The 22036-nt window shown below is 35.9% G+C and overlaps 4 protein-coding genes across 4 annotated transcripts; 1 reads left to right on the forward strand and 3 right to left on the reverse strand.

Annotated features, from left to right (window-relative positions):
- Positions 1-92: 92 nt before the first annotated feature.
- On the reverse strand, positions 93-5256 carry LOC103451022 (peptide-N(4)-(N-acetyl-beta-glucosaminyl)asparagine amidase). Its single transcript, XM_029090133.2, has 17 exons — positions 5072-5256; positions 4955-5008; positions 4689-4859; positions 4500-4598; positions 4170-4256; positions 3974-4056; positions 3704-3817; positions 3122-3176; positions 2942-3028; positions 2640-2695; positions 2479-2538; positions 2298-2385; positions 1421-2182; positions 1278-1338; positions 1089-1191; positions 681-815; positions 93-604 (listed from the first exon to the last, which is right to left on the reverse strand). Exons 1-17 carry the CDS (start codon positions 5147-5149, stop codon positions 520-522), a joined length of 2178 nt encoding a protein of 725 aa, XP_028945966.1. The 5' UTR covers positions 5150-5256; the 3' UTR covers positions 93-519.
- A 2073-nt stretch (positions 5257-7329) lies between these two features.
- LOC103451024 (protein ECERIFERUM 2-like) lies at positions 7330-10353 on the forward strand. Its single transcript, XM_008390448.4, has 2 exons — positions 7330-7929; positions 9330-10353. Exons 1-2 carry the CDS (start codon positions 7501-7503, stop codon positions 10269-10271), a joined length of 1371 nt encoding a protein of 456 aa, XP_008388670.2. The 5' UTR covers positions 7330-7500; the 3' UTR covers positions 10272-10353.
- Positions 10354-10527: 174 nt separating this feature from the next.
- Positions 10528-12765, reverse strand: LOC103413990 (perakine reductase-like). The gene is made up of 7 exons (XM_008352411.4): positions 12606-12765; positions 12279-12446; positions 11969-12172; positions 11654-11826; positions 11471-11567; positions 11183-11336; positions 10528-11016 (listed from the first exon to the last, which is right to left on the reverse strand). The coding sequence occupies exons 1-7, from the start codon at positions 12663-12665 to the stop codon at positions 10823-10825; spliced, it is 1050 nt and encodes a 349-aa protein (XP_008350633.2). The 5' UTR covers positions 12666-12765; the 3' UTR covers positions 10528-10822.
- Positions 12766-16554: 3789 nt separating this feature from the next.
- On the reverse strand, positions 16555-18822 carry LOC103413991 (perakine reductase-like). The gene is made up of 7 exons (XM_008352412.4): positions 18649-18822; positions 18290-18481; positions 17971-18186; positions 17656-17828; positions 17457-17553; positions 17170-17323; positions 16555-17003 (listed from the first exon to the last, which is right to left on the reverse strand). The coding sequence occupies exons 1-7, from the start codon at positions 18706-18708 to the stop codon at positions 16819-16821; spliced, it is 1077 nt and encodes a 358-aa protein (XP_008350634.2). The 5' UTR covers positions 18709-18822; the 3' UTR covers positions 16555-16818.
- Positions 18823-22036: the final 3214 nt, after the last annotated feature.

Here is a 22036-nt window from a genome sequence, read left to right on the forward strand (position 1 = left end):
AATATTTTGAATCTCTATGTAAATATTGTTTCTACAAAAAAATCTTAGTTTAGCCAATTAACTGTAACAAATAGATAGATGGATCTAAATGCTTTTATTAAACGATTTCATATATTAGTGATTTTTTTGGATATCGTCTTTAAATAATGCTTTATAATACAAACATTGCAATCATACATATAAAAATTCCGATCATAAATATGAAGTTCCGTAAGTAGGTCACATAGCGAATATTGAGGAGCCAAGTTAATTCCCTCCATAAATTCTCCACATATTTATTAGTCTCTTTTGAAAACAGTTTCTCCTAGATTCCCAATGGAAATATGAAACATCTTGGTAAGGAGTTTTAGGACAGATCCCAAATCCCATGGGCAGTCCCCCTAGGCCTTAAGAAGGGAGGAGAGCGACTTACAGCCAGACGAAACAAATGAAACGTCAGCGTCAAGCTTCATCAACAGCAAAATAAACGCAACGCACTGGAACCGAGTATCCAAATGGAGAGATTCTGATCTGTAAGAATCAACTGCTTCTTGAATAGAGGTCAATGCTACCTAATTGCAGCCGTGAATTTGATTGGACGTCTTTAACGGCCAAAAATCTAAACCTGCCGTGCATAATTTTAAGTTAAAAGAAGCGCCCGAATACACACAGGTTTGAAATACGATTGAGTGTGTCATTACCTGAAAGCATTTGCGAGGAAACCTTGAGAAGCAATCTGAAATGTTTTACGCTGAAAACGACTATCAAATACTTGAGAAGTTTGTTTATCCAGCAGATGCCAGCTTGATCCCTCATCATTGCTTCCTTCAACAACCCTGCAAAATTAAACTTATAAAACGCTTATCATTGTTGTACAGGATTGCGGGAATACAAGTATACAAGGACTAAACGGTGTAAGTACACGCAGAAGGAAAACTTAATTTCTACATTCAGGTCACTTTCATTGTCGTTACGAAGATGCCTGAATGAAGAGGAGCGGAAGTCCTCGATGCATAAGCACACCACGTGCCACTTTTTGGTCACTAAAATGCTAGCAGATGAAACAAAAAGATATGAGGTTACTCATAAAGTTACTATACAGATCATACCAATCCATGGGATCCCTTTCTGGTACATCGTTGGCTGACATTAACTCATACGCCACAAGTTCGTGCATCTGGTTCTCTGATACTTTATACATGATCCAGCAACCTAAAAGCCATAAGGACAAAGTTACATAGTGACCTTGTTAAATAGTACGCCATACCAATAAACAAAAGAGAACCTTTCTTAATTACCTCGTGCACCATTTGGTTCTTCCCACTTAGACTTGCGTATCCCATCAAACGCTGAAGTGGCCTGAAATTTATTGGGGAGATTGAGGAGAAGCTTTTTGAATGAAATAGTACAAAGATGAACCACAAAACCAAATAAAACTCACAATTCCAAAAGGAATTTCTTCGCCACTTGCAAGGACTGAACCAGAATGTATTCTGTTTAGCTTCAGAAGAGGCAAGCAAAGAGACTTTTCAACAAAGTTATCACAATTGTTAAGATTATTTATTGTGTCGTCCAAAGCATCCAATGCAACAGGTAGTGCCAAAGAAGTTTTAACAGCACTTCCAGCCAGAGAAATGTCAACTTTCCCATCACCATCTACCATAACACTCATTGAAAGAGCATTAAGTAACTCAGTGAAAGAGGGCAACAACTGATGAACAAGTGATTGGTTGATATTAGAAACTGAATCGATTGTGGCCCTCCTTGTTTTAAAAGGTGATTTCTTAAGATCCATGAGAATGCCTTTTAGAATCTCAAGTACTTCAACGGCCCTTGACTTTGGAAATTCTTCCTCAACAAGCTTTGAAAGAATTGGGAGAAATGCATTATGAATTTTGGTCACGTGCTCGTCAAAGCATGAACGAACTGGACAACAAGAACCACTCAAGGAGCAACTCTCATCAGAACCACATTCTAATCTTGACTTGCGCCATTCCTTGTCCCCACTTCGTCTCCCAGGTAATGAGCTTGAGTCATTGTCTGTAGAATGCAAACCTCTTTCGAGTTCTTGCCTTTCCTTCTCATCACGCTCTTCAAGTACAGAAAGTACTTGAGAAGTAAACCCTCTTCGACAGTCTTTTGTTATATTAGCAAGCACAGCTGACAATGCAGGCTCTGTAATGATGTTACGTCGAGAAAGAACCTGCAAAAACAAAACGAAATCTTCCTCATCACGGCAAAAATAAAGTTCGCATGGTAGTTCTCTTAATGAAAATCTAGGCAAATTAATTAAAGCCAATACCACTTAGTGTGATTACCTCAAGCCACTTCCTCGTATAGCGTTTGGTTACATCACAAACACCATCTTTTGCGATGGCGATTACGTAATTCAATTTCTTGTTCCACCTTCCGAAAAATACTTGAAGTTACATTCTAATGCCGATAAGTCAAGGTAAAATAAGTCATCTACTGAATGAACAGACTAATTAACAAAAGTACCCGCTTTCATATAACAGGGGTTTATCATACACTGCTTCACAAGGATCAAGATGCATCCATCTGAAAAACAAAGGCATCAAAAGAAGATTATAGGCATATATTATTGACTTTCCAAATCTCCTAAGTTAAATAAATAGCACTAGTTTGTAAATGAAAGTTACCTTCCCAAAGATTGTGAGAAGCACTCTGTCCAAACATGATCTGTGAAATCCAAGATCTGAAAACGAAAACATAATTAATAGAAATCTGTCACCGGTAACAGCAAGTATGGGTCCAAGTAAGCCTCCTCAGTTTAAGGAAAAAGGGACACAATGAAACTACTTAATTATCTGTTTTCAGCCGAAAACGTATAATGAGATTCCAGCATTGAAGCTCAACTGTACAGGATGCATTAAAAATATTCATATTGCTTTAAGCATATCCATATTTGAATATTAAGAAAGTCTGATAGAAAATGACTAACAAGACGGGATTCATATCCAAAAGCTCGGCAATAAAGCGTAAAGCAGTTGGCCCATTCCCCACAACGCCCTCTTCTTGTTTCCACAAGCTGCATTGAGGAAAACAGGAAAAAGAAATTGACAGAGACATAAAATATCCAAAAGGCTTCTTAACGAGGGCAAGATTCATAAATAGTAAATACCTTTAGTGGATCATTGTAGCGTGGGAAACGAGTCACCGTAGAACAAATATTGCATCTGGATAGAAGGAAAAAAAAACAATAAATGTCATTATAATTAAATATTTTGAATCTAGAGATGTATGTGAAAATTCACTTAATATGCATCAACAAAAATATAAGCTAAGAAACAAGAAAAGGGAAATATAATAAGTAAAAGTAATGTCTATGGTTAAAAGTTGTGATGAACATAGAAGTTTGTCAATGTTTTGTGACATGAGGTTCTCACCTAAAAATGCTAGTCACAAAAAGTTATCGGTAAAGAAAAATAGCTTAAACTGAACAATATAGATGTGAATGCTTCCACATCTGTGACAGTGGAAGGATCCGAGTTTACGGTGAAAAAGTCTTTTTAATTTCAGCTATCTTTGATCTTAAATCAGCCAAAGAAAGACTACTAAATTATATCTTTTACCAGAACCATTATTGTCCGACAGTTACCCCAATGAAAGGCTAGACATATAATAGTGGAACAGTAAAAAAAGAAAATTACTATGTAAACTATGCATCGATACAAATGAGTATATTCTAATTTCTATAGCATACCTATAGGTCTCAACTCGAGAAGCTCCATATCGCATTTCTGAAGGAATTGCAGTAGCCATGCCAATATTTACGGTGTTATTGCCACAACTATCACAGGCAGGCGAGTTAACCCAACTGCAATAAATAAACAGGACAGAACACAATTATGCAATATTCAACTTGTAGCTATGCATGATGAAAGTGAAATGGAAGTTTGGTTAAAACAAAACAAAATAAACTTTTATTAGAAACAACTCAATAGTATAAGACAACCAAGCAAAAGAAGAACACCTGAAAGACTGTTTGAACCAAAAAAGTAGCTGCAGCAGGAAAGCATGATCTTGCTCATTTTTTGACGGAGTTAAGTTCCCCTCCTAAAACATTTTAATCAGATTTACTTATCACCAAAACATCTTAGCAGAGTGCAAATTGATATATTTCTACACACCAGTTAAGTCCTACAGAAAAAACAACAAAATGCTCTCACCTTGGCCAAACTGACCAATGCCTTCTCCTCAAGCTCTTCTATAGGGACTGTTTTCCGAGCAGCCTCCTGGCGCACCGTGTCCTCGTACTAAACGAACGACAGGCCAAAACCCAACGGAAACATCATTTAGCAAGTACGTTTAAATCAATGCGTAAATTTGAGAGATACAAAAATACAAGTTAACTATCATTCAAAATCTAAGCACCCTAAGCTCATTGCTTTCTCGTGTCCGAAGCAAAATAAACCTCTAAATTCCAAATCTTTATTTTCCACTGTTTTCGATCGGTTTCCGGGGAACCAAACGCATTAAGCAATGAGAAAGAACATTACCATAAGAACTTGACTGACATAAGGCCGTAGTTGTTGCTCGAATTTTCCATCATCTTCATGGGCAGCGTACTGCTGAAACAAAAGTGCTTCCTCCTCTGCCTTTTTTTTTACAAAACAATAATAAATTAAAAGTTAAAATTGATCAAAATTTCAAGAAAATTTTGAAAAGCAACAGAATTGTAAACAAACCTGCAACATTCTAGCCAATTCCTCGTCCGATTTCAGCAATTCGTCGTTCTGAACCGTTGATTCTTCTTGCGGTTGTTGTTCTTCGCTGATCGAAACCAATCGGAGCTTCTCGATAATCGAAACGAGGTCCGAATCGTCCGAAACAACGGAATCTCCATCGAATCCAATTAACTTTACAGAAAGTAAAGTAATTCAATTTCAATCGAACTTGAGCTAAAATTAAGCTCGAAATTTCACAATTTTCAGATACAGAGAGACTGTCGAACCTTTTGTTCGTCGGGGGGAACGGAGGTGAGGGAGAACAGTTGAAATTTGAAGACCTGCAATGAATTGGATGTTAGAGAGAGAAAGAGAGTTTTAGAGAGAGAGAGAGATGGAGATACTTCAAGACCGTCGTCGGTGTCGTAGTCAACGGAGAAAGTGGAGTCCTTGTGGTGAACCTGGAAGCTCCGAGCCACCATCTTGTCTTTTGCGGCGGTGACAGTGGCGGAAATGATCGGTGCAAATGGAAAAGCGAAAGCCAAAAATCGAGGTGGAAATTATTTGATGTCCGAAACTTGTCAGCCTCCATCTTTCTCTCCTTTCTCCGGTTAGTGGGTCCACATGTCCTTAATCATGGGCTTTGTTCGACCTTGGGCCGATCTATAAGATAGTTGGGCCGATCCATAGGATAGTTATCTGAAAAAAATATCTTCACCAACATATAAAATTAAGAGGTAATGGCCGATTTTTCTTTTAAAGTTGTAAAAAGTTGACAATTTTTTTTCTGGATTTTAATTGTAGCGATTAAACCCCTCCTTTCCCACTCCGAACTTTTTATAATTGTCCAATTTTCTCTTTGAAATTTAAACTTAATCATTTACCCCACTGAACTTTATAATTGCCTAATTTTCCTCTATCACTAAAATTCAAACAAAAAGTGTACATAGTGAACTAAGGGAAGAGAAGAAGAAGATGAAGAAAACAATATGTTTTCCACATTAGAGATAAATTAATTTTGCAAGGGCATTGTTATTGGCACTCCAAACTTTCTACGGTTAGAAGGAAAAAAATATATACTTGTGAGGAGTGCAAAATAATTTTTTTGGAGTGCCAATAACAATTCTCTTTTGCAATCATAAAATTAAAGTTTATGGGGAAAATTGTCAATTACAAAAGTTTATGGGGATAAGCGGCTCAATTTAAAGTTAAGGAAGGAAATTAACCAATTATAAAAATTCAGGTGTTAATTGGCTAATATTAAAGTTCATCAGGGAAATTGACAGCTCCTTACAAGTTCAAGGGAGAAATCCACAAATATTTGTAAAATTAAATACGATTAGTCATTGTTTCGTTTTTAGTAGACCTCATAAACTTGAAACAAAGAAACAAGTATACAGATAAGGCTTGGGTTTTTTTTTTGGGGGGGGGGGGGGGGGTGGTGGGGTGGGGGGTGGGGGGTGGGGAGGAGTCGTTAAGATGGGACCAAAAGTAATGAAATTGAAAAGAATTGCTTAACCAGAATTAGGAAAGAAAGTTGCATCATTTTCTTTGGTCGAGAATCCAGCCCATGCGATGTTCCCACTTAATTATTCAAAGTCTATATCGTTGCATGGTAGCAGTTGTAGTCACGAATTAATTTTTGGTTTTGGTCCACGATTACGTCCATGACTGATGATGATCGTGAAAGGAAAGAAGAAAGTAATTGCTTGAAATTTGGAAGAAATTCTATCCAAAAATTGTGAATGCAAAAAAATTGATAGATCATCACCATGTGTTTCTTAAAGCTACAATTTTGTTGCTAACGCTTTAGTTGTTGGTTAATCGCATTTGGATTTGTGTGTGCGGTTGTAGTTTTTACTTTTTACCAAAGCATCTCTAATGGTGTATGTAAAATGGCCGACGTGGTAAGTTCTCTACTCAATTGCTTTATAAAAAAATGTTTCACTTCAATAGAAAAGGCAAACTACGTAGGCAAAATTTTATTTTATTTTATTGCTTTTTTTCACCTTTGATATTGACTTATCTTTTATTTTTGTCTTCTTCCCCTCGGATGGAATATTTTACTATGAATAAAGAATCAGAGTTCAGTTTTGCCTCCATGTGTAGAAGTAGGCAATGTTGTCTACTTTGGAATAATGGGCAAAGTTGCCTCCTCAAATGACTTCTTCATTGAGAGCTTGATTTTGCTTATGTGGCTCATCAAAAGGATTTGGCTACTCATTTGCCTGCTCCAGTGGAGATGTTCTAAGGCTAGTGTTATTTAATTAGGTTTAGAATGAGATCATTCAAATTTATGTGTAAACAATAAGACATACTGCTCTAGCCAACTTGACTACACTAACGTCTGCTAACCAAGATAAGGCTTGATATTTTGCTACCTGAAGCAACCCAGGCAGCAAAATAGTGGGAATGACTCGTAAAATACATACACAAGATACTTTTAAATTTACACAAACGACGGTGGGAATGATGATTGAACTCGAAAACTCGAGTGTAAAGGCGAACGCTCTTAACGAATTAGTCAGTTAAAAATGTTTACCCTTTTACGTCTCTCCATCTCTTGGTACCCTATCTTAAGAGATATTGTTGTGGTGGGGGTGGGTGGTGAACATTTAAGAGGGAACCAAGTGTTGGTTGAGTTCATTATTGGTGGACGGTTGGCTCTTTTGAAGATAGGCAGGGAACTAAAGAACCGATATTACCACATACATAATATGCACTCGATACGTCGTATATATTGCTACAAAAACCCCCACAGAATCCACAGAATCCACAGAAGATTAAAACTATTATCCTCTCTGTTTCTCTCTCTATATAGCTATCTTTGAAAATGCCGGCGGCTGATGGGAGGAGCAGGGTGGTGGTGCACTCAAAGCTGACGGTAGTGTCGAGCAGGCCGGTGGTGCCGGGGAAGACCCACAAGTTCACGGCACTGGACCATGCAATGGGACTGCACAGCCTCCACGTTGTTTTCTACTACAAGGAGCAGCTGTTCGGGTCTATTGACTTGGACCCGCTCCGGGTCTCTCTCTCGGAGACCCTGTCTCTCTACCCTCAGGTTACGGGTCGGGTGGACAAGAACCCGGACGGGAATTGGGAGGTGAAGTGCAATGATGCGGGGGTTCGGGTCTTGATGGCCCGGGTGGGGACCACGCTTGATGAGTGGCTGAGGTCTGGGGATAGGTCCGAGGAGAGGCTTTTGACGATGTGGGATGATATGCCTGATGATCACAGTACATGGTCGCCGTATAGGATCCAGGTGATTTATTTATTTTTTCCCAATATACTCATATACTTTTTTATATTAAAAAATTGATTTTAGGACTTTGATTACAAAATAAATACTTGAGCTACAAGTTTTCCAAAAAAAAAAAAAAAAACTTGAGCTACAAACTCTTACAAGATATTTGTGCAACAATTTTTTTTTTTTTTTGTCAAACGATAGATTTATTATATTAAATGTTAGATTAGGAAACCGACAAGATTTGAACCCACATTATGGTTTAAAGGCAACGCTCTTCTCTACCACTGTGGTAGAGGGCCATTTGCTTTGTTTTTTGTTTTGGATGAACCGTTTTAGTGCACTTGAGTAGGTAACAGTAGAACATGAAACAAATTATTGTTATGTGACGTTTTAGTAGTATCATGTTTCATGGAGAAAATTTGTACATGACATGATCGAGACGAAATGGTGGCAATAAATCAATTTCAAATAAATCTGGTAGCTTCTTGTGGAGAAGTTGATTGATCGAAAAACCGAGACGAAGGAGTAGCTTCTTGTGTGGACGGTTAGGGAGGAGGTGAAGCATGTTAAGAATTTATATTATGTTGCGGTGAATGCAGAGGGGAGGCCCTAAACCCTATATTGATCTTCAAAAAGGTTTTTTTTTTTAATAATTAAAAATGGGGGCAAATTGTTCTTTAAGAAAATATTTTAAGGTGATGTCAGCCCCAAAAGGGGTTATGTGAAGGTAATTAAAACTTCAAGAGGTATTAATGTTATGTTTCAAATGTGAGGGTTTTTTGTGAAAACACTATAAATCTGAGGGGGTGTTAGTGTAATTAACTTGATCTCTAACCCTACTTAATAATAACAACTTTGCACTAACTTTTGTATTTGGACATTCTCACTTTATCAAATATCCTAAAATTTGATAAAATAAGAAAATTTAAATACAAAAGTTAGTATAAAAATTGATAGCACCCTCCATAGGAGAAACTTTTTAATGTGACTGGTACACGGGGTGGTACAACACGTGTCATTATACAAATGGTGAGATATGTGTGCTAAAAAGTTAATAACTTGAAAAATAAAATTTCCCATCAATTCTATTAAAACACGTGATGTAACATTTGTATTTCTGTCACAATGAAAAATTTCTCCATAAACCAAACCTATGTTACCCAATTGAGTCCAACTTCAAAATAATGGCGCACCAACCAATTACATCGATCACAATTTACATCACAACACAACAACCATTTAAACAAAATTCAAAAATTTGAAAGCGGTGGATTGTCTGGTGATGATGACATTTCTCTTTAAGTCATCATTGCTTTTCGAGTCTAAATTTTTTTCTTTGTTTTTTTAGTATAAATATCGTTTTTACAAAAAAAATGCAAACTACTAAAACACATGATTCTTGTTTGATTTTGCAGATAAATGAATTTGAAGGAGGAGGTGTAGCCATTGGACTAAGTTGCACTCACATGCATGCTGACCCAACTTGTGCCACCCTACTCATCAAGTCGTGGGCTGAGACTCACCGCCGAGAGGCGATTTCGCACCCGCTTCTCGTCGACGGGTCATCAGTCCTCGGGGGACGGCCCGTTGATCAGGTCATAAACAAAAAATCATCAGCTGCCTATTATGAAGCCAAGTTCGTGGCATCAAAGACTACTTCCTTGCCTGTGAGGAAAATGGGGACAGCCACTTTCAAGTTTTCCAATTCCACGATCAAGCAAGAACTAAACTCATGCCCTGGTGCCACTCCATTTGATCTGCTTGCTGCAATGTTTTGGACGCAAATTGCGCGCTTGAAGCCCTCGGAGAGCAAGACCAAACACTCCATCTCAGTTTGCATAGACTTTCGAAAGAAGAAGTCCTTCGGGTACTACGGCAATGCCATGCATTTTTCGTTGCTTTCAGTACTGGATGTGGAGGAATTGGAGCGCGAGGACGGGCTGGCACATGTCGTAAGGGTGGTGCACCGCCATGTATCGAGTCAGAAGGAGGAGGACTTTTGGTCCGGAATGGATTGGTTCGAAGCACAAAAGGGAGAGGGAGATAAGTTTGGGGAACCATTTAAGCTGTATGGCCCTGAGTTGACATGTGTTAGCATGGAGCACATGTTGGACGACTGTCAGCCATTGATGTATGGAGTTATGTTTGAGAAGGAGGAGAAACCAGTTCACGTGTCGTATCATGTGGGGAATATGGAAGGGGAAGGTTTGATCATGGTGATGCCAGCGCCAGAAGGCGGGCTTGCAAGGACGGTTATGGTGACATTGCCGGAGGGAGAGCTTGCCCAATTATGTGAGGCAGAAGCTATTTCGAGCCTTAACCCTACAATGCTACTAAGTGGGAGACAAACTATATAAAATTTTCTATAGCTTTGAAATACTTATTATAATTGTAAGACTTTATGACTTTAAGAATTGAAGATTTCTCAAATTTACAATAGTTGGTTAAGAGCATTCAGCTTTACATCCGTTGTCTCGAGTTCGACTCCCCTCCCCCAATATCGTTGTAACAAAAACAACCTACAACACTCTAACTAATGAGAGAGAGAAACTGTTAACTAACACAACTGCCAAACTATTAGGAGTTGAAAATCAGAGTACACATAACAAACAGTTTACAAAACTAGGAATATTATTGAAACGAATAACTACTACAAATTTGCTGAGACGGCTATATAACCCAAATAGACTACATTGTGACTCACTTGCTTATCATACTAAAGTACAAACTATATTTATAGAAAATAAAACTTAAGAAACTCTAACTTGGATGGGTTAAGCTCAAATCCGAAACTAACGAGAAAAACCCAAGTAATTAAATAAACATAAAAAGACTAATATTTTCCAACATCAGGCATATCATCAAAAGGCTGCCTCAAATTTATATCCTTCCTGATCAGCATGATGATTTATGCCTTTAATTCGGATTCCTTTCGCGGAGTGTTGGCAAATTTCCATTGCACGGGCATTGCATGCTCGAAAGTTTTCTCGCCGGCCACTTGGTCCAGAGGCACGGCATCGGAAATTTCTTTCAAGTCCTCTTCCTCGAGTTTCAGAGCCATAGCGCCAATGTTCGCGTCCAGGTTCTTAATTTTCGTCGTCCCTGAGGAATTTGAAGCAAATAAAGCATGAATGAACAGTGTAGCTCATGTTCATCAAATTTTAAAACATGACAAACTCATTGGCATCATGCAATTGCAAACAAGATCATGCAAATTTAGCGAAGATGATCATCTTAGAATGCAAATGAAATCAGTGAGTCGACTCACCGGGGATCGGAACAATGTCATTTCCTCTGTGGAGAACCCATGAGAGAGCTAGTTGAGCAGCACTGCATTCGTGTTTTTTAGCAAGGCTTTCGATTCGATGATATATCTGTTTATTTTTCTCCAAGTTCTCTCCTGTCAGCCGAGGATGTGCATCCTACGCACCGAAAACAAATCAATTTCTTTCGTTAAGTTTAAAATTAGCTTAATTAGCTCTGTGTTTTGAAAAACCGAGTGAGCAGAGCAGAGCATAGAACAATGCGCATATGTAATGAAGAAATTAATATCCACCCCATGAGCTGTAGCATCCACTTTCTCCAAAACCGCTTTTCCGGCGAAAAAACCATGTCCAAGAGGACTATATGGAACGATTCCAATGCCACGCTCCCTGCATACGTATGAATGTGTTACAATTTGCCAACATTTGCACAAAACTTAAGCGTCCGTATCCGGATGGTAGGAGAGATCATATACCTGCAAAGTGGAACAATCTCTTCCTCGATATCACGAGTCCAAAGCGACCACTCCATTTGTATGGCTGTGATGGGATGAACTGCATGAGCCCTCCTAATCGTGTCCGGGCTCGCTTCTGATAATCCAATATATTTTATCTTTCCTTCTTCCACAAGTTTCTTCAGCTCCCCCATCTGAACTCCAAGAAAACAAGAAAATAAGTATCTAATTAATCAGATTTTAGTCTTCGGATTGCATATTTAGTGCAAATTTGGGCGGTTTTAGGACCAAGGAAGAGAAGAATGCAAGTAAACACGGATTACATAATTTACATACCGTGTCCTCGATAGGCACGGATTGATCCACCCGGTGTTGGTAGTAGAGATCAATGTAGTCGACACCAAGGCGCTTCAAGCTCGCCTCGCAGCACGACCTCACATACTCCGGATCGCCCCTTACTTCAATACGACCGTGTCCGATGCCTACAACACCGAATTTCGTGGCCAACTGAACTTTTTCTCTCGGCATTTCCTTCAAGGCCTAAAGATTCATACAATGTTCATCAGTGTTTGTTAAGCAATAGCGATAATCTGATTAGCGGAGTTCGCGTAATTAATTAGCTAACTTAATTGATCGATAATAATACCTCGCCAACAAGAATTTCATTGGAGTGATCAGTTCCATACATATCAGCTGTGTCAAAGAAGGTGATTCCTTTACTAAAGGCATGTTTTATTACTGAGATTCCTTCGTTTTCGGCATCCGGCGAGTTTATCCAGCTCAGTCCCATGCATCCAAACCCTAATTTTGACACCTGAAGATAGACCAAGGCGAATTAATTAATAATTTTCGGAAAAACGCTTAAACAGAATTTTTTACAAATATTCAAACAAAATTAGAATTTTTTTCACCGAAAAGACACGAAACGGACAATAGAAGGGTACTAATCCAAATCAGCATTGAAAAAAATTACCTCAAATCCTTGGGTTCCAAGTTTAACTCTTGGAATCTGTATTTCTTGCCCCTCTGCCATATTATTCCTCTTTTCCAATGATAGTTTCTTTTGATTGCTTCCACTATTAGAAGATGAATCCCAAATGTAAGTAGGATTGAGTGCCACACATCACTAGTATATTATATATAATATAAAAATATATATCTTTATATATTTACGTATCACTAAGTTTGTCAACATATATATCTTTATATATTTGTATGCTGACATCATTAGGTATGTCACTATGTAATGGGGGAGTATTTGGCACAGCGAATAAGTTTCTCTTTGTGACAAAAAAATCACGGGTTCAAAACATAGAAACAACATCTTTGTAAAATAAAGGCAATGTTTCATATCCTTGAACCCTTGTAAAACGGAAAACTGGTTATAAATTTATATACTAACACCACTAAGTATTTCACGTCACTATGTCATGGGAGAGTATTTTACGCAACATAAAGATTGCTCCTTTGTGACCAAAAGATCACGGGTTCAAGTCGTGAAAACAGCTTATTTGTAAAGCAAATGTAAAACTGCGTATGATAAACGTTTCTTCCCCGACTCTAACAAAGCATAGAGTTTTATTAGCATGAGATCGCGCTTTTATGTATATATACTAATATATGCCTAGACACAAAGTGTGTGAAATTTTTTACTTTTGTTTTTAAAATTGAAGGAGAGGAAGAGAGTGAGAGAATGTGGGAGTTGGGAGATAGGGAGAGAGGTTTGTTTTTTATTTATTTTTTAATTAGAAATGATAAAATCGTTTGTATATGAGGTTTAAACAAAAAAAAATCAAAATGTTATTTTATAAATTTAAGCTACTATCCTTAATTTTTTTTATTGTAAAAGACAAAATATCTTTTACCCTTTTTAATTGATAAAGATAATTTCATTAATAAATAGTTTAATATATATTTATATATTTATATACTGACATCACTAAGTATGTCACATGCCACGTGGGAATATCTAGAGCAACTTTTGACTACCGGCATCCATATATTATGTTACTATCTTACCTCATTGACTACGTCATGTGCATCTATGTCTATTCTTTCTTCCATCATTGATCCAGTTTCTATACTACTCATGTTATTTAATTAATTTAGGTAGCGTTTAAAAAGGGACGAGATGGAATTGGATGAAACGAAGATACCACCTCTCTCATATGGACACTGCTGTAACAGTATTTTACATAACAATGTGCTATGCACTGTCAGACGTTAATCTAAAAAGCAAAAATCAAAGTAAATAAGAGAAGCTCTAAGAATGCTATTTTTTTAAGTACCTACTGCATGCACTATGCCTAAGACATATTCGAGTTTATATGGTCTTTAATCATTCAGCTTAAACCGTTAAATCAAATTCAACGATCAAATTTTGTTTGAAAAAAAAATTTCAACGATCAAATATTTGTTGTTATTGAATGCGTGTAGATGCTCAAGAAAAATCCAACGTTAATCTAAAAAACAAAAATCAAAGTAAATAAGAGAAGCTCTAATTATCTCAAAACGGAAAATGTTGTTGGTTCGGAGTAGCTTTTTTTTATATATATTTATATACTAACATCACTAATTATCTCACTAAGTCATGGGGGAATATTTGACACAACGGAAATGTTACTCCTTTGTAGCCAAAATGTTACGGGTTCGAGTCGTGTAAACAACTTATTTGTAAAGTAAGGATAACACTGCGTATGATAAACGTTCCTCCTCCGACTCTAGCAAAGCATAGAGCCTTGTTAGCATGAGATCGTTCTTATTTATAAACTGACATCACTAAGTATGTCACACGCCACGTGGGAATAACTAGGGCAACTTTTGACTACCAGCATCCATATATTATGTTACTATCTTACATCATTGACTATGTCATTGTGCAACTATGTTGCTATTCTTTCTACCATCATTGATCACGGTTCTATACTCATCATATTATTTTATTAATTTAGGTAGTGTTTGGTATAAAAACGGGACATAATGAAATAAAATGGGACGAGATGAATGGGATGAAGCGGAGATACCACCTCTCTCACCGAGACACTACTGTAATGGTATTTTACATAACAATGTGCTATGCAATATCAAACGTTAATCTAAAAAACAAAAGTCAAGCGTGTTGGGAAAAAATTTAGAGTACACAACTCTAACACAAGTGTTGGAGAGACAACATAAGTAAACAAATTACTTGTATTACACACACAAAATATTACAACACTCACAAGGACACAACTTTAGAAGCAATGACACTCACTCACCTTCTAGAGACAAACTCTAGATCACTCACACTCCTACAAGACTATTCTTGCTTCTCACTCTCACTTGGTTGGTTGGTTGCTTGCTTGGTTGGTTCTTGCTTAGCACCTCACCTATTTATAGGTGAGGTTTGCCGACATTGGACATTGCTAGATCATTCTAGCTACTAATAGCCATATAATATTACAACTTGCTAGAATTATCTAGCTTATTATGCATGCCCACCGACACACTCATGCTAGAAGATTCTAGCATATGCATGCTTTCTTTGTTTCTTTATCATGGGCCAGTCTTTATTATTTGGGCTGGTGTTGTACTTTTAACAAAGCGTAAATGAGAGAAGCTTTAGGAATGCTATTTTTCTTGAGTACGTACTACATGCACTATGCACGACACATATTCGAGTTTTCATTTTGATCCAAGAGTCTTTAATTACTTAGTTTAAACCATTAAATCAAATTCAACAATCAAATATTTTTTGTCATTGAACGCGTGCAGATGCTCAGGAAAAATCGCTAGAAGCCTAGCTAAATGGATTATACCGCATGGCCATAGTATTATTCCCTGCCCTTCAGCTTCAGCCATATTATTCTTCTTTAATTTTCTCCAAGTGATTTCTTTTGATTGCTTCCTGCAATTTAGATCAATCCCAAAACCAAAATAGGATTTGGTATATGTATTAAATCAGCCTATCAATTCTCAGCAGCTTCATTTTATTTAGCTGCAGCTGTTCTTTTATCTAGATTAATCATAAATAGGTTGAAGAAACTAAAAATAAAATAAAAACAATTAAAAGAATAGAAGAAAATGGGTATTAAAGCTTCATTTTAATCCTTGAAAAATATGACTTTTAAACTATAACTTTGTGTTAGATTAAAATTCAATTTTCGTCCCTGATTCATTTAATAACTTCATTTATTGATTATATTTTGATGTTTTATTTCTCTTTTTCTTCCTAATTTTATTGTAATAATTATATTTAAACCCAATGTTCATTTCATTTATCACAATATATGTTGTTATAGAAATTTAGGTTAAACTAATATATATATATATATATATATATATATATATATATATATTTTTTTTTTTTTTTTTTTAAGAAACGATATATTATTTAAACCCAATTTTCATTTCATGGAGCACATAATGAACTATTGTCAGTCGTTAATGGATGGAGTTATGTTTGAGAAGCAGAAGAAACTGGTTTACATGTCGTATCATGTGGGGAATGTGGAAGGGGAAGGTTTGATGATAAAGATGCCGGCGCCAGAAGGCGGGCTCGCAAGGACGTTTATGGTGACATTGCCGGAGGAGGAGCTTGCCCAATTATGCGAGGCAGAAGCTATTTCGAGCCTTAACCCTACAATGATACTAAGTGGGAAGACAAACTATATAAAATTTTCTATAGCTTTGAAATACATTATATTTGTAAGACTTTATAGACTTTAAGAATTGAAGATTTATCAATTTTACAATAGTTGGTTAAGAGCATTCCACCTTACATTTTTCTCGAGTTCGACTCCCCCTCCCCCAATATCGTCGTAACAAAAACACCTTACAACTCTCTAACTAATTAGAAAGAGAGACTGTTAACTAACACAAATGCCGGACTCTTAAAGAGTTGAAAATTAGAGCGCACATAACAAACTGATGAACAAATGGTCTACAAAACTAGGAATATTATTGAAAATGAAGAAATACTACAAATTTGTCGAGACGGCTACATAATCCAAACTGACTACATTGTGACTCACTCGTTTATCATACTAAAGTACAAACTATATTTATAGAGAACAAAATCTAAGAAACTTTAACTCTCCTAACAATGGATATTATCTACATGAACCCAAATAATTAAATAAACATAAAAGGACTAGTATTTTCCAACATTAGGCATATCATCAAAGGTCTGGCTCAAATTTAAATCCTTAATTCGGATTCCTTCGCGGAGTGTTGGCGAATTTCCATTGCAGGGGACTTGCATTTTCGAAAATTTTCTCGCCGGCTACTTCGTCGAGAGGCACAGCATCGGAAATTTCTTTCAGGTCCTCTTCTTTGAGTTTCAGCGCCATAGCGCCAATGTTCACATCCAGGTTCTTAATTTTCGTCGTCCCTGAGGAAATTCAAAGCAAATGAAGTACAAACGAACAATGTAACTCATCTTCATCAAATTTTAAGGCATGACAAACTCATTGGCATCATGCAATGCAAACAAGATCCTGCAAATTTAGCACATATGATCATCTTAGAATGCAAATGCAATCAGTTAGTTGACTCACCGGGGATCGGAACAACGTCATTTCCTCTGTGGAGAACCCATGAGAGGGCTAGTTGAGCAGCACAGCATTCGTGTTTTTTAGCAAGGTTTTCGATCCGATAATATATCTGTTTGTTTTTTTCCAAGTTCTCTCCTGTCAACCGAGGATGTGCAGCCTAAATTACACACCGAAAATAAATCAAATTTCTTTGTTAAGTTTAAGATTAGCTTAATTAGCTCTGTTTTTCAAAACTTAAGTCAGCAAAGCATAAAACAATGCGCATATGTAACGAAGAAATTAGTATCTACCGCATGAACTTTAGAATCCAATTTCTCCAAAACCGCTTTTCCGGCAAAAAAACCACGGCCAAGAGGACTATATGGAACGATTCCAATGCCACGTTCCCTGCATACGTATAAATGTGTTACAATTTACCAACATTTGCACAAAAACTTAAGCGTCCGTATGGCAACCATTTTCGTTTTCAGTTTTTGATAACATGATTACCTGCAAAGTGGAATAATCTCTTCCTCGATATCACGAGTCCAAAGTGACCACTCCATTTGTATGGCTGTGATGGGATGAACTGCATGAGCCCTCCTAATCGTGTCCGGGCTCGCTTCTGATAATCCGATATACTTTATCTTTCCTTCTTCCACAAGTTTCTTCAGCTCCCCCATCTGAACTCCAACAAAACAAGAAAAGCAGTATCTAATTAATCAGATTTTAGTCCGGACTGGCTTCGGATTGCGCATTTAGTGCAAATTTACGCGGTTTTAGGACTGAGGAAGAGAAGAATACAAGTGAACATGGAGTACACACCGTGTCCTCAATAGGTACGGATTGATCCACCCGGTGTTGGTAGTAGAGATCAATGTAGTCGACACCAAGGCGCTTCAAGCTCGCCTGGCAGCACGACCTAACATACTCCGGATCGCCCCTTACTTCCCAACGAGGCTGTCCGTGTCCGAAGCTTATACTTACAATACCGAATTTCGTGGCTAACTGAACTTTTTCTCTCGGCATTTCCTTCAACGCCTAAAGATTCATACAATGTTCATCAATATTTGTTTAACAATGGCGAGAGTCCAATTAGCGGAGTTCGTGTAATTAATTAACTTAAATCGATCGATAATAATACCTTGCCTACAAGAATTTCATTGGAATGATCAGGTAGAATTTCATTGTAATTCACAGTTCCATATATATCAGATGTGTCGAAGAAGGTGATTCCTTTGCTGAAGGCATGTTTTATTACTGAGATTCCTTCCTTTTCGGCATCTGGAGAGTTTATCCAGCTAAGTCCCATGCATCCAAGCCCTAATTTTGACACCTGAAGATGATCAAGGTGAAATAATTAATAATTTTTGGAGATACGCATCGATAGAATGTTTTACAAATATTCAATCAAAATTCAAAAGATTTATTCAAGAGGCTCTAAACCAACAATGAAAGGGTACTAAAACGCGATGAATCCAAATCAGCATTGAAAGAAATTACCTCAAATCCTTGGGTTCCAAGTTTAACTCTTGGAATCTGTATTTCTTGCCCCTCGGCCATATTATTCCTCTTTTCCAATGATAGTTTCTTTTGATTGCTTCCACTATTAGAAGATGAATCCCAAACGTAAGTAGGATTGAGTGCCACACATCACTAGTATATTATATGTAATATAAAATATATATCTTTATATATTTACGTATCACTAAGTTTGTCAACATATATATCTTTATATATTTGTATACTGACATCATTAAGTATGTCACTTTGTAATGGGGGAGTATTTGGCACAGCGAATAAGTTTCTCTTTGTGACAAAAAAATCACGGGTTCAAAACATAGAAACAACATCTTTGTAAAATAAAGGCAATGTTTCATATCCCTGAATACTTGTAAAACGGAAAACTTTGTTGGTTATAAATTTATATACTAACACCACTAAGTACGTCACGTCACTATGTCATGGGAGAGTATTTTACGCAACAAAAAGATTGCTCCTTTGTGACCAAAAGATCACGGGTTCAAGTTGTGAAAATAGTTTATTTGTAAAGCAAAGGTAAAACTGCATATGGTAAATGTTTCTTCCCCGACTCTAGCAAAGCATAGAGTTTTATTAGCATGAGATCGCGCTTTTATGTATATATACTAATATATGCCTAGCCACAAAGTGTGTGAAATTTTTTACTTTTGTATTTAAAATTGAAGGAGAGGAAGAGAGTGAGAGAATGTGGGAGTTGGGAGATAGGGAGAGAGGTTTGTTTTTTATTTATTTTTTAATTAGAAATGATAAAATTATTTGTAGATGAGGTTTAAACAAAAAAAATCAAAATGTTATTTTATAAAATTAAGTTACTATCCTTAATTTTTTTATTGTAAAAGACAAAATATCTTTTACCCTTTTTAATTGATAAAGATAATTTCATTAATAAATAGTTTAATATATATTTATATATTTATATACTGACATCACTAAGTAAGGGCCGGCCCAGGCCCAGTGCAAGCAGGGCAACCGTCCGGGGCCCAAAAATATTGGGGGCACCAAAATTATTAGGGTGGTATATTTATATATGTTTTCATAAGAGTATAAATTTATACAATTTGGTTCAATGACACAGAAATTTAAGTAGAAAAGGTGGTTTGGTCATTTGAAAATAATGAGAGGTCTTGAGTTCAAAACACCACATGTGCTTATTTACTTTCTAATTTTTACAAATTTCTTTTCAGAAGAGTATAAATTTATAAAATTTGGTTAAAGGATCAAGAAGTTTAATTATAAGCAATGGTTTTTGTTGTTTAAAATTAGCAAGAGGTCCTAAGTTCGAAACGCTATGGGCATGTTTATTTTTTTCAATTTTAACAAATTCGAAACGCTATGGGCATGTTTATTTTTTTCAATTTTAACAAATTTTTGTTTGGTTGTTAATTTTTTTTAGTTACTAGCTAGTAGCTATGTAACTTGTTATTTTTAAATATTTGTTTCAATTCAAGTCTAATCTTCAACAATGAGTAATAAGTAGACCAAATTTGTAGCGCAAATTTGTAAATTATATGACGTGTTATCAAAATATTTAATTTAATGCTCATTCATTACTAATACATATCAATTAAAGACTCGAAAACATCATTATTTTTTTAGTCCCATATTGACAAGGTTAGTAAATAAGAAAAAACACCTCATGATTTATACAAAAACACTTTCAAAGTTCAAATGGAAAACAAAACTCATTATCTATCTACTTATAAGCCCAGAGTTGTTTGGTTTTCTTCTCTCAATACAAAATAAATTAGTTTTTTTGTGTTTCTAAATTATTGAGTTTGAAGTGCTTTTTTAAGTATAATTTTATCAATGTCTTACATGTGAAAATAAATAATTTTCTTATATGAAATTTGGGCACTTTTTTTGGCGTCTCCCCGGACCTAAAAAATCTCTGGCCTGGCCCTGAGTATGTCACATGCCACGTGGGAATAACTAGAGCAACTTTTGACTACCGGCATCCATATATTATGTTACTATCTTACCTCATTGACTACGTCATGTGCATCTATGTCTATTCTTTCTTCCATCATTGATCTTGTTTCTATACTACTCATATTATTTCATTAATTTAGGTAGCGTTTAAAAAGGGACGAGATGGAATTGGATGAAATGAAGATACCACCTCTCTCATATGGACACTGCTGTAACGGTATTTTACATAACAATGTGCTATGCACTGTCAAACGTTAATCTAAAAAGCAAAAATCAAAGTAAATAAGAGAAGCTCTAAGAATGCTATTTTTTTTAGTACCTACTACATGCACTATGCCTAACACATATTCAAGTTTTCAGGGTCTTTAATCATTCAGCTTAAACCGTTAAATCAAATTCAACGATCAAATTTTGTTTTAAAAAAAAATTTGAACGATCAAATATTTGTTGTCATTGAATGCGTGTAGATGCTCAAGAAAAATCCAACGTTAATCTACAAAACAAAAATCAAAGTAAATAAGAGAAGCTCTAAGAATGCTACTTTTCTTGAGTACCTGCTAAATGCGCTTGACAAATATTTGAGTTTTTAATTTAATTCAAGGATCTTTAATCACTTAGTTTAAACCAAATCAAATTCAACGATCAAATATTTTTGTCATTGAATACGTGTATATGCTCAAGAAAAATAGCTAGAAACGCAGCTAAATGGGTATACCGCAAGGCCACATTACTCCCTGCCCTTCAGCTTCAGCCATATTTATTCTTCTTTAATTTTCTCCAAACGATTTCTTTTTATTACTTCCTGCAATTTAGATCAATCCCAAAAACAAACTAGGATTTGGTATATGTATTAAATCAGTCTATCAATTCTCAACAACTTCATTTTATTTAGCTGCAGCTGTTCTTTTATCCAGATTAATTAATAAATAGGTTGAAGAAACTAAAAATAAAGTAAAAGGAATTAAAAGAATTAGAAGAAATTGGTGTTAAAACTTCATTTTAATTCTTCAAAAAGATGATTTTTAGACTATAACCTTGTGTGAGATTAAAATCTAATTATCGTCCCTGATTCATTTAATAACCTCATTTAGTGATTATATTTTGATATTTTATTTCTCTTGTTCTTCCTTATTTTTATTGTATTAATTACATTTGAATCCAATTTTCATTTCATTTATCATAATATATGTTGTTATAGACATGCAGGTTAAACTAATATTTTATCCAATATATTTCAATACAATTTGTGTGCTCTTCATTTAGGTAAATTAATTTATTTAATATATTCTGCTATATCCATCGGCATAGACATTTATGCACATTAATTCTTTATAAGACATTTCGGTATTGACATTTAGGTACATACTACATTAGTTCAATATAATACATTTTAGTGCATACATTTCGGTACAAATATTTA

This window comes from Malus domestica, chromosome 12 (assembly GCF_042453785.1).
Source record: "Malus domestica chromosome 12, GDT2T_hap1".
In the NCBI taxonomy this organism is placed as follows: domain Eukaryota; kingdom Viridiplantae; phylum Streptophyta; class Magnoliopsida; order Rosales; family Rosaceae; genus Malus; species Malus domestica.

Coding starts and splice junctions, on each gene's coding strand:
- LOC103451022 (XM_029090133.2), bottom strand. CDS start 5,149: ATGGTGGCTCGGAGCTTCCAGGTTCACCACAAGGACTCCACTTTCTCC. Junction 3,818..3,973: donor TGGTTCAAACAGTCTTTCAG/GTGTTCTTCTTT, acceptor TATTTATTGCAG/TTGGGTTAACTCGCCTGCCT. Junction 3,029..3,121: donor GCTACAATGATCCACTAAAG/GTATTTACTATT, acceptor TCCTCAATGCAG/CTTGTGGAAACAAGAAGAGG.
- LOC103413990 (XM_008352411.4), bottom strand. CDS start 12,665: ATGGCAGAGGGGCAAGAAATACAGATTCCAAGAGTTAAACTTGGAACC. Junction 11,827..11,968: donor CCGTGCCTATCGAGGACACG/GTATGTAAATTA, acceptor CTTGGAGTTCAG/ATGGGGGAGCTGAAGAAACT. Junction 11,568..11,653: donor GAGATTGTTCCACTTTGCAG/GTATATGATCTC, acceptor ATACGTATGCAG/GGAGCGTGGCATTGGAATCG.
- LOC103451024 (XM_008390448.4), top strand. CDS start 7,501: ATGCCGGCGGCTGATGGGAGGAGCAGGGTGGTGGTGCACTCAAAGCTG. Junction 7,930..9,329: donor GGTCGCCGTATAGGATCCAG/GTGATTTATTTA, acceptor TTGATTTTGCAG/ATAAATGAATTTGAAGGAGG.
- LOC103413991 (XM_008352412.4), bottom strand. CDS start 18,708: ATGGCCGAGGGGCAAGAAATACAGATTCCAAGAGTTAAACTTGGAACC. Junction 17,554..17,655: donor GAGATTATTCCACTTTGCAG/GTAATCATGTTA, acceptor ATACGTATGCAG/GGAACGTGGCATTGGAATCG. Junction 17,324..17,456: donor TGGATTCTAAAGTTCATGCG/GTAGATACTAAT, acceptor TGTGTAATTTAG/GCTGCACATCCTCGGTTGAC.